The sequence below is a fragment of the Oryza sativa genome, chromosome 7 (assembly GCF_034140825.1).
Source record: "Oryza sativa Japonica Group chromosome 7, ASM3414082v1".
NCBI lineage: Eukaryota > Viridiplantae > Streptophyta > Magnoliopsida > Poales > Poaceae > Oryza > Oryza sativa.
The window spans coordinates 17,923,255-17,937,372 of record NC_089041.1 but is presented as its reverse complement, the minus strand read 5'-3'; the positions used below and the strand labels follow the sequence as shown (position 1 = coordinate 17,937,372).

Sequence of the window (14,118 nt, the reverse complement as noted above, 5' to 3'; positions counted from 1 at the left end):
ACAGCTTAGAAGCGTTCGTAGAATGCCACGTGGCAGCTTGAGAAAATTTGTAGAAAATTTAATAGACTTTTATTATATAATAGAAATAGATAGATAGATAGATAGATAATAGATTTGTGTGGAGGTTGCCTCTTGATTTAGGGGTGGTTCATCATCTCTCTCCTCACTTATCTCCTCCACCTCATCACTCAATCCAATATGGCAATTTTAGGGGTAGCATATAGAGCATTATAGTACTTGCCCTGACCTGTATACAACAAACTACAGCATAGCAATTAGTAAACAAGCTCAATGCATGCGTATCTATCTCCAGCCTAACACCAAATTAAACTTTATATTCTCCAGCACCTAAATAAAGCTTGGAGGAGACCCTTCATTCACTGTTGTTTTGAAAGTATGAAAACGCGATGATGCCCAATCCGGGTCTCCTGGAAGCGGCCGAGATGACGAAGGACCTGAAAAAACACGAGAAGATTAATGCGGCAGAAAAGGAAAATTCCAATTGGCAAGAGCAAATCAGTAGTAGTTTTTGTTTCACATCTTCAAGAAATTAGTGTGTAGCATCCTATTTTCATTCAAGCAAATATTCATCATTAATGGTGCCAAGTAAATGGCTTTACTAGTAGTCTCGTTAATACTGGCTGTTATACAAATAAACAGACAGGAATGCAGTGTAAGTATGGTGCGTCGCATGAGTTATGAAATGTTAAATCAATTTTGTTAAACAGGGCAAAACATATGAATGGAATTGTTTAACTGCTTAACTTCAATACCACAGTTAATGTTTAATTTAGCGTACCATGTTCTTTCTCTACCCCGTTCAAGTTTGACAAATACAAATTATGCTACCAAATTTCTTTGAAAGGGTGCCAACTACAAAGGGAAAAATTTGAATAGCATTTTTGTCTACCAAATATGTATATCATTAAAATCATCTTAGAGATATAGAAGAAAAAAAATCATTTGTACACAAGTGGTCAAAGCTGCATATACTTACAGTAAGGATTGCTTTCCCTGTGGTATCAAGTTTTAAGCCCGGTCCCTTTATATCAGTTTCCAAGAAGAAATGCCTCCCCTTAACTGACTCTCTTGCTGCAATGTCCCTTAATTCCTAAAAAGAAAAAAAAATGCTGATTCCGCACAAAAATGAGTAAATCGAATCAACATCCTTCCAGAACTTACCAGTGCCTTCTCCCATGTGTCTTCTGATAACTGCAAGAACATTAAGGATGGTCAACAACCAATCCTACCATACAACTGGGCAATGGCTGTTTACAGGTTAAACTTCCATTGATTTGAAAACTGTGACAAAAGATGTGCTGGTTTCTGCTATCGGGAAAGTTCAATTGTTTCCTTAACGGTTAGTACTTATATTATATTCAAGTTCTCTCCAAAGTCTCCACATAAGAATGGAAATTTCTACAGTTTATCAAATGATGCTTATTAGTAAAAACAGAAAATGAAACATCTGATTTTGGGGGTAAATTTGGTTTATGTGCAGGAACCAGCTAGTTCCCACTGTTTTTTCAATAATCTTGATTTTTTTTTATAAATAAAAGGTGGAGTAAAGTTATTGAAATGATCAACCTTTTTCTTTGGACATGCAACAAGATGAGCATTGCCGTCCGCATATGAAGCCACTTCATTGATGGCAATGTTAACCTTCTCCAGAGTGAGCCTCCCTCTCATGTATCTGTAGTAACAAAATGGGATGCCATTTTTAGTTTGAAGGCATGGCACCAGTTTGCATGTCTTATATAGTTCTACACAATGGGAAAATGAAATAGCAACCTTCCTGAGTAAAAATATTGTTCCAACTTCCATGTGATTTCGTCTATTCTATAGTGTATAACCATTTCTTAAAGACAAGTTAGCAAAGAACCTAGATTTATAAGAAACTCAAAGAAGTTGACCATACCAGCTATATTGCATTGTTTGTCTCTTGAGTTTTGATATTTCAGGTTCTCTACTGATTGAACTTGGTGTATAATGAAATAGATGGGTTACAAAACCAATAGGCAGCACTTTAACAGCTTCAACTTATAGGAACATAGGTAAATAGGCACTTATCTCCATACTCAGTAGTGCTGGATTGATAATATAAACCTCATGACAACCTTCATTGCCTGTGAGACCCACATAGCAAAAAGATGATGCAAAGGCAAAGAAGGCAGATGTTTTGACTGCAAGTCATGTCTAGGCTCAATTCTAGGGGCTTGTTCAGATTGATGCCATTTCAAACCATACCATTTTTTTGGCAAAGTTGCCAAATATGTGCATCCATTTAGTTTCGTACCAAACTCTAATAAATAAATAAGAAATCTTGCCAAAACTTGGCAATATTGCCAAATTGGCAAAATTTTGACAATGCCAAAATTTGGTAAGATTTATTTTGGCTACAATCTGAACAGGCCCTAGGTAAATCACAAAACATTCACCTAGCATTTCTTACCATTTGTTCAGAAAAGAAAATCTAAGTATGCAGAAAAGAAGAATGGTGTAGAAAGAAGTAGCACATTCATATGGTATACATCGCATTATCTCAAACGGACAGATGTAAACACCAAAAAAAAACACTTAACCACATATTGGATGCAGATAAAGGAATGTGGTTGGTATATAAAGACAAGTAAATGAAATGAAGCTATCATTGCAATTGAGAACTCACGATGACAACGAATCAAGCTCCTCAGTGGATATGTACCAACGAGGTGCAGGTCCTCTTCCCTTCTTCTCAGTAATAAAAGAATAAATTAGATGATGACACAATTATAATTTCTATCTGAAAAGAATTGTAGACAATGAGTAAAAGTTACATAAGATTGTATATCTTTACCTTGGGTGGTGCAGTTGGCTCCTCCTTAATCTTTAAATCATGGTCTCTGACTTCTGGAACAGCCGAGCTGAAATTGAGCGACTCAGGAAACATCCTGTAACGCACAAAACTTGATATCACAAATGAAGGTAGAAACAGCCAATGTATTTTCCTAATATTCACAAATACATTGATGAATTATGTTCCAGAGGTGTAGCAAAGACATCCTCGCGCATCCCAGTTGGCATGTTTGCAAGCATAAGCTGCAGCCTCCGCTGTTGCTTCAAGGACTGTTGTACTAGTTTCTACATCAGTATTTGAGGAAATCACTAGTTAGAAATATTTCATTTCACGGGTAGATTGAACAAAATTAAGATTGGATTTAGGAGCAATAGCAAAATTATCGAAAGATATAATACTTTTTTTTCCCAGAAAGACAAAGACCTTGTTTTTGTTCAATTCTCCAAATACTCAAACTACGGTAACTGATATATCCATTTACCCCCATACCCAGACACTCACTGCAACCCCATCACGCCGCAGGAACAGGCAAGATTAATCCAACCATTTCTACACAACCCATCACGCCACAGGAGGATTGGATTAACAAGGGATTAGTGGGTATCAAATCCCTTTGATTGTTTAGGTCCTAATCAAAATATGTTGTGTCGATCCCCTCCCCATGTTCGTCAAATCAGCAACCAAGGAACAACCTGTACTGCCAATTTAACAGTGCATTGATTAAATCTTAGAAAGAGGACGATACCTTGGCCTTGGGGAAGGCTTCGCGCTCCTCCTGGAGGCGGCGGCGGACCGCCTGCAACTGCGCTTCCATGGCCGTGAGCGACACGTCGACGGCGGCGAGGTCCGGTATCGCCGTAGCCGGGTACACTGCGAACGTGTGGGGGAGGCAGGCGGGGTCAGGGGATCGGAGGGTTTCGGTGATGGGAGGAGAGAGAGAGAGAGATGGGAATGAGGAGGGGTGAGGTTGTGGAGAGAGGGAGCTTACTGTTGCGGGCGAGGACGAGCTCCTGGAGCTCCATGACGCGGGACTGGAAGGCGGCGGAGACGGCGTCCAGCGACTCCCCCAAGCGGCTCGCGTCGCCGGCGTCCATGGGGAGCGGCGGCCCCGGTATCGCTCGGCGGCGGCGGCGGCGGGGTGGGATTGGGAATTTGGGTGGGGAAGCGAAATGGAGCGTTGGATATTTGAATTTTCGGGAGCGGTTTCGGTGATTTGCTTGCTTGATCAGTTGTTGTAATAGCAAGTACTCCCTCCATCCCATAATATAACAACTTAGAATCAGCCGAGACATTTTATAGTTTAATAGATCTAGACAGAAGGTCTATCCAGATTAGTTGCACTATGAAACATCCCATCATATCCTAGATTGCTATATTATAGGACGGATACAGTAGACCATTACTATAAGATAGGTAGTAAAAAACAGGTTCACATCTAATACTATAAGACAAGGTAGTAAAAAACGGGTTCACATCTTCTACCATAATTACACTACCATTACAGACACTGACATGTGAAATAATAGAAGGGTGGGATTCACGTAATAGTGACATTATGGTAGAGAATCCTCACCCATAAAAAACATATGCGAAGAAAGAGAAAAGGAGATAAAAGAAAAACGGAGTACAGATTTATGTTGAACTGCAGCACGAGTTTTAAGATATTAATCCCTCCACTAAAACAAAGAATAACTTGACAACGAATCTAGACATGAGATTGTTCAGATTTATTGTCTTCGATGGTGAGTTTTTTTTTAACGGAGGAGTACGTGTGTGTGATAGATGGGGCACGCCTAATGGGCGGGTCCCGTCCTCCCCCTCCCCTATACTCAATACACTCCTCCCTCCTCTCCCCCTTCCTCCTCCCCTCCTTCTACACCACAAATTTTTTTTTAAAAAAAAAACAAAAGTTAAAAAAATTTATGTATAGAAATACTATATATAAAAAATTTGAATTCAAATTCAAATTTGAATCGGCTATGTAAACTTTTAACTTATAAACTTTGGATCTAAACTTTAGGTGTGTAAACTTTAGAGGTATAGAAATACTATATATAGAAGATATTTGAATTCAAATTCAAATTTAAATCGGATATAATTCAAATTCAAATTTGAAATGGGTATATAAACTTTTGACTTATAAACTTTGGGTGTATGAACTTTAGGTGTATAAACTTTAGATGTATAGAAATACTATATATAAAAAATATTTGAATTCAAATTCAAATCGGATATAATTAAAATTCAAATTTGAAACGGGTATATAAACTTTTGACTTATAAACTTTGGGTCTATAAACTTTAGGTGTATAAACTTTAGATGTATAGAAATACTATATATAAAAAATATTTGAATTCAAATTCAAATTTGAATCGGATATATAAACTTTTGACTTATAAACTTTTGGTCTCTAAACTTTAGATGTGTAAACTGTGTATAAACTTACTAAAATAGGAAAGTAATACGGTGTCAAAAAAGGAAACTAGGTGGAGGGAGGGGGGAGGCTACCCGATCGCTACCCCATCGGCTGGGCGATCGATCGCCCATTAGAGGTTTCGTGATAGATGGGCTAAGTATTAATAGTGTATTATATATTTATATGAAACTATTGTATGGTAGGCTATTAAATTAGATGAACGGAATAGCTTTTATACCTAACAGTTGGCTATACTTCTATTAAACTTGCTCTAATGCTCTCTCTCAAAAAAAATCACCGAAATCCGTTAATATTCCCTATGTCCTTGTCGAAACAAGAATTCGGCAATAATAAAAGGGGTAGCGCACGAGACCTAAAAGTGGATGGATGCGGAGACAATGATTTAGACAGGTTCAAGCCCTCTCAATGAGAGGTAATACCCTACTTCTGTTTGGGGATTTGAATCCGCCGAGTGTATTATAGATCTGACGATCTAGTTGTCTCATCTGCCCCCTAGAGGGCCTACTGCCCACCTTATATAGGATGGAGGGCAGGATTACAAAATAGAAACCTTAACCAATACGGTATCAGTTTCCTAAATCTACTTTACAATATCATTAAACCAGGACCTTAGGCCGTTCCATAATATACAAGGAAACGTAATACCCAAGTCATGATCTGTTACATATTTCATAGATATAAGTTATCCCCTATAACTAGTCGGATAACCATGCCGTGTGTGTATGGGGTACCCATAATCTCCACAGTCCCAATATAAATGTATCTAGGATAGGATATGACCTAGGATTATAAATTTGGATAGCTGTATATCCAGATTTGTAGTCTTTAAGATATGTTGCATACTGTATAGGGAGTACTAAATTAATCATGTGCAAATGAGTTATCTTGTTTTTTAAGCCCATGTGAGAAGTTCCTAACCATCATAAATGAGTGCAGCCCAAGTCGCCCACCTCTTCTCTACCCCATGCTTCCCATGTATCTACAAAAATTAGCGGAGAAAACCAATGATGTGATCTAATGCTCTATAAAAACAACGGTTTCTCCTAAAAAATAGGCAACTATCTCTACTACATTAAAAAGGAAGTCGTCCTCCTCTCTACCCACGCTTTCAACAAATCTAAAAAAACCACTGGAGAAAATCGATGTTGCACCCCATCCCCACCAAAAAAAAAGAAGAAAGAATGGTTTTCCATAAAACCAGCCAATTAGAAAATGAATAGAAACAAAACTAAAATTTCCTACTACAAACACGGAAAAATGGTTTCATTTTGTATCCCATGGCATAGCATGGCTAATTTGCTAGTACTATGTAGCACAATCGTCTTTCTTCCCTTTTCTTCTCGCCCCAATCCTATTTATAAAAAACCACGACGTTCTCTTCCCACCACAATCCCATATTATTCATGTCTCAAAATAAACAAATCTAATACGGAATGTGACACATCCTAGTACTATGAGTTAGTATTAATAATCTCATAGCAGTAAAACATGTCACATCACATACTAGGTTTATTTATTTTGAAAACGGAGGAAGCATATCTTTACTACAGTAAAAGGGAAATTGCCCTTCCCCTCTTCCCACGCTTCCCATGCACCAGTGACTAGCAAATTATTAGACGTTGTAGGATCGAGATGTCGATTACAAGGGGTGAATATATAGGCGATTAAAATTAAATCACACCTAATCAAAACTAACCTAAGTTGCTAGGCTTGGTGAGGGATAAACTTAACTAAGCAACTAAGTTATATTTTACAATCCTAGAGTGATGTGGGCTTAAAATATGTCTCTATGAAAGTAAATTGCAACTAAGTTATGTTTTGAAATCCTAGGGTGATATGGGCTCAGATATGTCTCTATGAAAGTAAATTGCACAGATGAAAATGCAATAAGTAAATGAGGCAAGAGACAAGGAATTTTTCACCCGAGGTTCGGAAACTCGCCGGTTCCTAATCCCCGTTGAGGCGAACCCAACTTCACCGCTCAAAACCACGAAGCCACCGCAAGCCCCCTTCATCAAGGGGTGGCAAGGTGGGAGCCGGCCCACGAAGTGGACTACCCAAGCCTCTGTAACATCCCGCCTCTCCCAGGCCAGGCCCACTTACATCTGGCAGCTTTCTATCCACCGCAAACCCCCTTCGTCATAGGGTGGGCAAGGTGGGAGCCGGCCCATGAAGTGGACTATCCCGCCTCTCCCAGGCCAGGCCCACTTACATCTGGCAGCTTTCTATCCACCGCAAGCCCCCTTCGTCAAGGGGTGGGCGAGGTGGGAGCCGGCCCACGAAGTGGACTATCCCGCCTCTCCCAGGCCAGGCCCACTTACATCTGGCAGCTTTCTATCCACCGCAAGCCCCCTTCGTCAAGCGTCCCGCCTCTCCCAGGCCAGGCCCACTTACATCTGGCAGCTTTCTATCCACCGCATGCCCCCTTCGTCAAGCGTCCCGCCTCTCCCAGGCCAGGCCCACTTACATCTGGCAGCTTTCATAGGTCATATACTGCCCTCATAGACCAAAATTAGTCTTTTCTGCACACTTTGTCCTTACTCGTGCGCACTCGGGAAGAATTTCTCGATCAGTCATCCATCCCTAAATTGCTCCAGGCTAAGCATGCTTAACCTCAGAGTTCTTTAGAGATTGGCTTCTGGAAAAGAAGTTGCAACTTGTCAAGCCATGAACGTTCCCTCTTGGCCACGTCCATGTGTCCAATGCCAGCGCATGTGCCATGCTGTTTGACCACTCCATATCCACACAAGCCATGCACACCATGTCTGCGCAACTGCGACACACGCGCCCGTAAAACCGCGAGACCTCGGAGTTCTTTAGAGCTCGGCTTCTGGAAAAGAAGTTGCAACTTGTCAAGCTAGGAACGTTCCCTCTTGGCCACGTCCGTGTGTCCAATGCCAGCGCATGTGCCATGCTGTGTGACCACTCCAAGTACACACCAGCCATGCGCACCATGCCTACGCAACTGCGACACACGCGCCCGTGAAACCGCAAGAGTCCACACCAGCCATGCGCACATGCCTATGCAACTGCGACGCGCGCCCGTGAAACCGCGAGAGTCGGCTCTAATACCATTTTGTAACGTCCCGCCTTTCCCAGGCCGAGCCCACTTACATCTTGCAGCTTTCATAGGTTATAGACTGCCCTCATAGAGTCTTTTCTGAACACTTTGTCCTCACCCGTGCGCACTCGGGAAGAGTTTCCCGATCGGTCACCCATCCCTAAATTACTGCATGCCAAGTACGCTTAACCTCAGAGTTCTTTAGAGATCGGCTTCCGGAAAAGAAGTTGCAACTTGTTGATATGAGTATTAATCCTATTAAGCCCTCGGCCAGGATGTCAAAGCCTCGATCACTAAAGGTAGTTCTTCCTTAACTCCAAAGGTGGTAAACTCCAAACCACTCACAACTGGCGTCGGGCCTTCTTCATAATCTCCTTGGAGAGGTCACAGGGAAACACCTCCACAAGCCATCTAGGAGATGGCAACCTCTAAGAGTAACAAGCGATGACCCGGCTCGAAGATGATCAAGTGCCGCACTAGCTCTACAATGAAGCAATACACTTGACTCTTGACTAATCAACCCTCAATCACACAAAATGGATGAACACAAACACTAGAGAGTGTGAGAGTAGTTGCAAGGGGTATATGCAAGTGAAGCAAGTGCCAAGAGAGTCCCCCTGTTGTTGGTGGGGGAGTATTTATACCCCCCCACACACACACAAAGACTAGCCATTGAGGGTCGAAATCCCCAACTCCGTGCTCTACTGGTCAGACTGCCATGGGGTGGCCGATCAGACCGGACTACATTGTAACGGTTGGAAAACTAGCCGTTACAGTGCATTTAATGTATTAACACACGGGGGTCGGTCAGACCGCCATAGGGTGGCCGGACAGACCGGCCATGGCTGCGGCTCTGGCGGCTCTGGGTCGCCAATCGCGAGGCCAACCATAGGCATTCAACCCGCTGGTCAGGCCGACTTGGGATCATCGGTCAGACCGGCATAATGTCCTCGGTCAGACCGGCCCTGGACCGAAGATGCAATTCAATTCTAACAGAGAACCAAGTCTAAATACAAATGACCTAATGTAGCATTTTGATCATCTTTTTGTTTAGGTCATTACCCCTTTTGATAGTATGACAAAGCTATAAATAAATATAGCAAATTTTGATCGCCCAAACTCCTCGATCAATTAAAATAAAACCACTAGTTTACTGTCTTCATTCCTTTTACTTTGCGCCATCGATTTTAATCCTCGATAGTCATCCATGGCATACACATCATATGAACCTATCTCAAAATGTATAACTCAAGATAATAGTTAGTTCACAAATAGCGCTTGTCATTAATTACCAAAATCAACGACGGGGGCCTAGATGCTTTAAACGCACATGTGATAATGTGTGAAAGTGACCAAGCATGCCCTTTGGATTGATCTATGTATGTCTACAAAGCTAAAGGGAGTGAACAGAGGGTTCACAATTTCGATGAACACTGAAGTTTTGGCGTGACTCAAAAGTAGTAGTCGTCTAGAATTTCAATGGGTTTCATTCAAATTTAAATTTAAAATGATAAAAAACGAAAAAAATCAAATCAAATCCTATAAATAGTTTGATGTTCATAGAGCCTACTAGGATATTTTTTTTTTCAAAAAAATGTTGCATTCCATGCATTTCTTGAATTGTCCAGTAGGAAAGAAAAGAATAATTATTTAGAAAAAGGGAAGCCCTTTCATGGGCCAAATTCCATGTAGTAATGAAATGGACTTCAATATATGTATTGGACTCTAAACTATGTACGTAATGGACTTTAATATTTAGGTGACAGGCATTCTATTTGGCCAATGGTTGGTGACTGGTGAGTGATATGTATTGTCTTTTATGAATATGTATTACATATTGTGTGTATGTCAATGGGAGATTACTAAATTTATAGGAAATGGCATTTTCACAATTTTTTTCCAATTATCTAACATTTTTTTTCTATATTTTTCGACGAAAACAAATTTGGTTTTCTTATCTATTTTTCGAAGATACCAATCGGTTTTTAGTATGCTTCGTCTTCTGGTTTCAGATTGAAATTTGTATCTCAAAAGAAAAACTAGATGAATCGCAACAATTTTGGACTGAGCCATCAAGCCGGGCAAGCGAGCTTTTTTTCTACCCTATATGCATCAAGATTGTCAATTTCATTCGAGAGGCCATTCCAATTTGGCTCTTAGAAAGGAAGTTCTCATACCAACCGATACAGATGTACCGTTTCAGGGTTTAATAAGATAATACTCCCTCCGTTTCAAAATGTTTGACACCGTTGACTTTTTAGCACGTGTTTGACCGTTCGTCTTATTCAAAAAAATTTGTGAAATATGTAAAACTATATGTGTATATGAAAGTATATTTAACAATGAATCAAATGATATGAAAAGAATAAATAATTACTTAAATTTTTTGAATAAGACGAATGGTCAAACACGTGCTAAAAAGTCAACGGTGTCAAACATTTTGAAATGGAGAGAGTATAAATATGTTACTAACTCCATCATATACTAGAAGTGATTTTAGTATGCATTTGAGAGATTAAGGAAAATGAAAAAAAGATCAAATACCCCTCAATAGATTGAGGAAGTGTGTAATGCATACCTAGAAACTACTGTAGGATACACGAATGGACATCCGAGATTCATCCATATCACCTTGAGTATTTTTCTCCTAGATTTAATCATAAGTAATTTTTTGTTCTGGTAGTAAAAAAAATTGCTTATGATGATATAGACAAATCTCAAACGTTCACTTGTACATCGTACGACAGTTTCCAGATTTACACTACATATGAAGTTTGTAATATATGTTTTCCCTACTAGATTAGGCAATATTAGGGTTGGAAGGTTGTTTAGTGGGAAGAAAATTGAATGAGGGTCAATTGGTGCACAGGTAGTGCTCTAGACTCCCTTATATTTTGGGACAAATTTAAATAATTTAATCCCTCATATTATGATGGGATGGAGGGAATATTATGCAATATTTTATCAAATTTGTGCCCATAATTATACTAAAAATGATAGCAATGAGAGCAATATAACATGGATGATTGAGTTTATAGCTAGACATAATCCTTTCTTTGAATGTAATTGTGACCCACTGACTTTTAGTGCAGTTAATGCTATAAAAAAGCCTTTAGGTGAATCCGCGTTATTAAGAATACATGAACATTGCACGAGCAAAGTCCAGTGCATGGCAAGAGCCACTTTGGACTGAAATAAAGATCACTCCAGAATAGAACTTGCAATTTACAAAATATAAATAGAGTGATTCAAAGTTATTCATCATGTTACTATCATATTTTACAAAATTTATCATGTATCCTTATGAATCGACCAAGCCAAATTCAACGGAAAGATCACTCATGTTTAAAATATACTGAAACAAGTGGTATGTTAATTCTGATCAATACCGACCAGAATTTAATCAGAATAACTGAAATTAACGATATTTTGATTGGAACAATATGCCGCTCGCTCGCTTCATAGCTTTAGGTGGTGGAATATAATGGCACATATTGGAACGGAACCGATAAACCTGGTTTGTGTTTAGCTCAATGTATGAAATATATATGGAAAACCCACTTGCTGCTGCAGGAACATGACAAAAATGCTACAAAATAGATGCAAGTTAAGGGTGTGTTTTCTCTGCTAGTAGACAGACTAACACTTTGCTTTGTTGTTGTGATAGTTGGATCAAGCAATAATTATACTACATGGGGTCAATTGTTATAATATACAAGATTAATTGTAGTGTACTATTCTTGTTGTATTGTGCATTAATTGGGTGCCCATTTACTTTGTGAGGCAAACCATTAATTTTTATTGCAGTCTGGTAATTGTTTTATTGTATAATACCTGCTGCTAGAGGTCTGACAGTGCTTTCTATAGTAAAAAAAATACGATATTTGTTATTTAAGGTCTTTGGTGTGTAACTTTGGTCATAAGTTTATATTAGAACAAGTTTATTAACCTAATAAGTTTAAGATATTATGAAGTACATTAGTACATTTCTAAGCAGATTGCCCATACCACTTTTGCATTTTGAAATTAACTAATTTTAGAGTTATTGATTGTCAAAGTTTCAAATGTTTGACAATATCTTATTTCAGTGTTAAATATGTAATTACCGAATAGAATAATTAAGGGTTGTTCATTTATGCTAGCTGTGGCAGCACAGCCTTGCTGCTGCTGCTGCTGCCGCGGTTAATTTTTGAGTAGCTGCTACTGTTGATGCAGCCTGCAGCTGCAAAGTAGCGCAAACAATCAACACTTTAGTATACTGCGTCATAGCAAAATAGTTACTCCCCCATTTTTAAATAGCTGGCAATAGAAATCATTCATCCTCAAACTTTTATATTTTATAAAAAAAGCAAAAAAAGGCCATTTTTTGAGTAACTTAAAAGCAAAATGTCAATTTTACTCCCCAAACTTTTTCACCAGAGCACTTAACCCTTAGACAACTTTTCGTCTCATTTTATACCCAACTCTTAACAATAGTTCACCTTACTCCATGATAATATTTGGGCTTTTCGTTTATGCCTGTATAAATCATATTTTGAAATAAAATTTGATAGCATTAATATATGTATTATAACTTACCTCTCAACATTTTTTTTGTTATCGCTGTTTACATAGGTTGGAAACACCGAAACTAATTTTAACATGAAGGTTTTAACTTTCAAGCAAGTAGTTATTAAATTTTTATAAATTTGATAATGATGCCATCTATGGCTCTATAAAATTTAAGCTTAAAGTATGACTCATATAAAGATAAACAAAGAAGAGAAATGCAATTAACCAATAAAGTGAACCATTTTAATTAAATTCAGGATAAACTAAGCTTAAAAAATACTTAAGGGAATAAAGTGATCGAATATTGAAATAGTTTGAAAAAATAAGTTGGAATTTTTTGAACTAAAAGACCATGTTCAACAAAGAATAAAACTTCCATTCTCTTATGTGGTGTTTAAATCTCCTGAAGATGAAGATGAAGATGAAGATTAAGTGTTTCACGCAAAACAATGTTGTAATAATATGTGATTAATTGAGTTTTAATTATTACAAACTTAAAAAATAGATTAATCTGATATTTTAGAGCAACTTTCATATAGAAAATTTTCACACAAAACACACCGTTTAGCAGTTTGAAAAGCGTGCCACGTCCAAAATTTAATCCTCTCTTTACATAGTGTTAGGGTTAAGGAATAAGCACACTTCCATCCTCATAGTCTAATCAAACTATTGAGGAATAATTAGTGGTCAAGAAAAAAACGAATGTCTCCTAGTCAATGTTGGCAGTCTAGTGGCAGTACTACTGGAGTATTTGAAAACGAAGCGAGTAGTATAATTTTAATTTTTTAGCAGTGCATCTTTTTTTTTTCTCCCTCCATTTCTGCAAAGTCAATAATGCCCCTCGCTGTGTCCACAAACGGATAAGAGGGGTAGGGGTGGAAAAAAAACTCGTGCTCGTGAGCTTGGCTCGGGCTTGGCTTGAGTTTGGTTGGCTAGGCTCGGCTCGTAAGTCAAACGAGCCAAGCCCAAGCCATCTTTTTAGCTCGTTGCTGAAATGAGCCGAGCCGAGCTAGCTTGCGAGCCGCTTGTTTTGGCTCGCGAGCCTTAGGCATCGTGTGTTTATATCGATTATTTTACTTTATATGGCGTTATTATTTGTCAACTTAAAATTTATCATTAAGATTTTGAAGAATTGAATATATAAACTTATTTAAATTTTACATGTTAATGATTTGTTTTTACTTTTTTTAATATTTATAAAATATATATGAAGAGTCGTTTCAATAGAAAGGC

At 38.6% G+C, this 14,118-nt stretch overlaps 1 protein-coding gene across 3 annotated transcripts; it reads right to left on the bottom strand.

Annotated features, from left to right (window-relative positions):
- Nucleotides 1-52: 52 nt before the first annotated feature.
- Nucleotides 53-4,025, bottom strand: LOC4343243 (spindle and kinetochore-associated protein 1 homolog). 3 transcript variants are annotated; one of them, XM_015790264.3, is made up of 10 exons: nt 3,825-3,994; nt 3,582-3,706; nt 3,005-3,120; nt 2,837-2,930; nt 2,669-2,730; nt 1,588-1,693; nt 1,183-1,212; nt 998-1,111; nt 349-455; nt 137-261 (listed from the first exon to the last, which is right to left on the bottom strand). In XM_015790264.3, the coding sequence occupies exons 1-9, from the start codon at nt 3,928-3,930 to the stop codon at nt 378-380; spliced, it is 831 nt and encodes a 276-aa protein (XP_015645750.1). In that variant the 5' UTR covers nt 3,931-3,994; the 3' UTR covers nt 137-261; nt 349-377. The 3 variants fall into 3 exon arrangements, with proteins under 3 accessions (NP_001409088.1, XP_015645750.1, XP_015645751.1); XM_015790265.3 differs by having other exon boundaries at nt 137-247; NM_001422159.1 differs by having other exon boundaries at nt 53-455; nt 3,825-4,025.
- Between the last annotated feature and the right edge of the window lie 10,093 nt (nt 4,026-14,118).

What these genes read in the sequence shown, in the direction of transcription:
- LOC4343243 (NM_001422159.1), bottom strand. Translation starts at nt 3,930, where the DNA reads ATGGACGCCGGCGACGCGAGCCGCTTGGGGGAGTCGCTGGACGCCGTC. An exon ending in AAGCCTTCCCCAAGGCCAAG is followed by an intron (nt 3,121 to 3,581) that starts GTATCGTCCTCT and finishes ATACTGATGTAG; the next exon opens with AAACTAGTACAACAGTCCTT. An exon ending in CAGGGAAAGCAATCCTTACT is followed by an intron (nt 456 to 997) that starts GTAAGTATATGC and finishes GTGTTTTTTCAG; the next exon opens with GTCCTTCGTCATCTCGGCCG.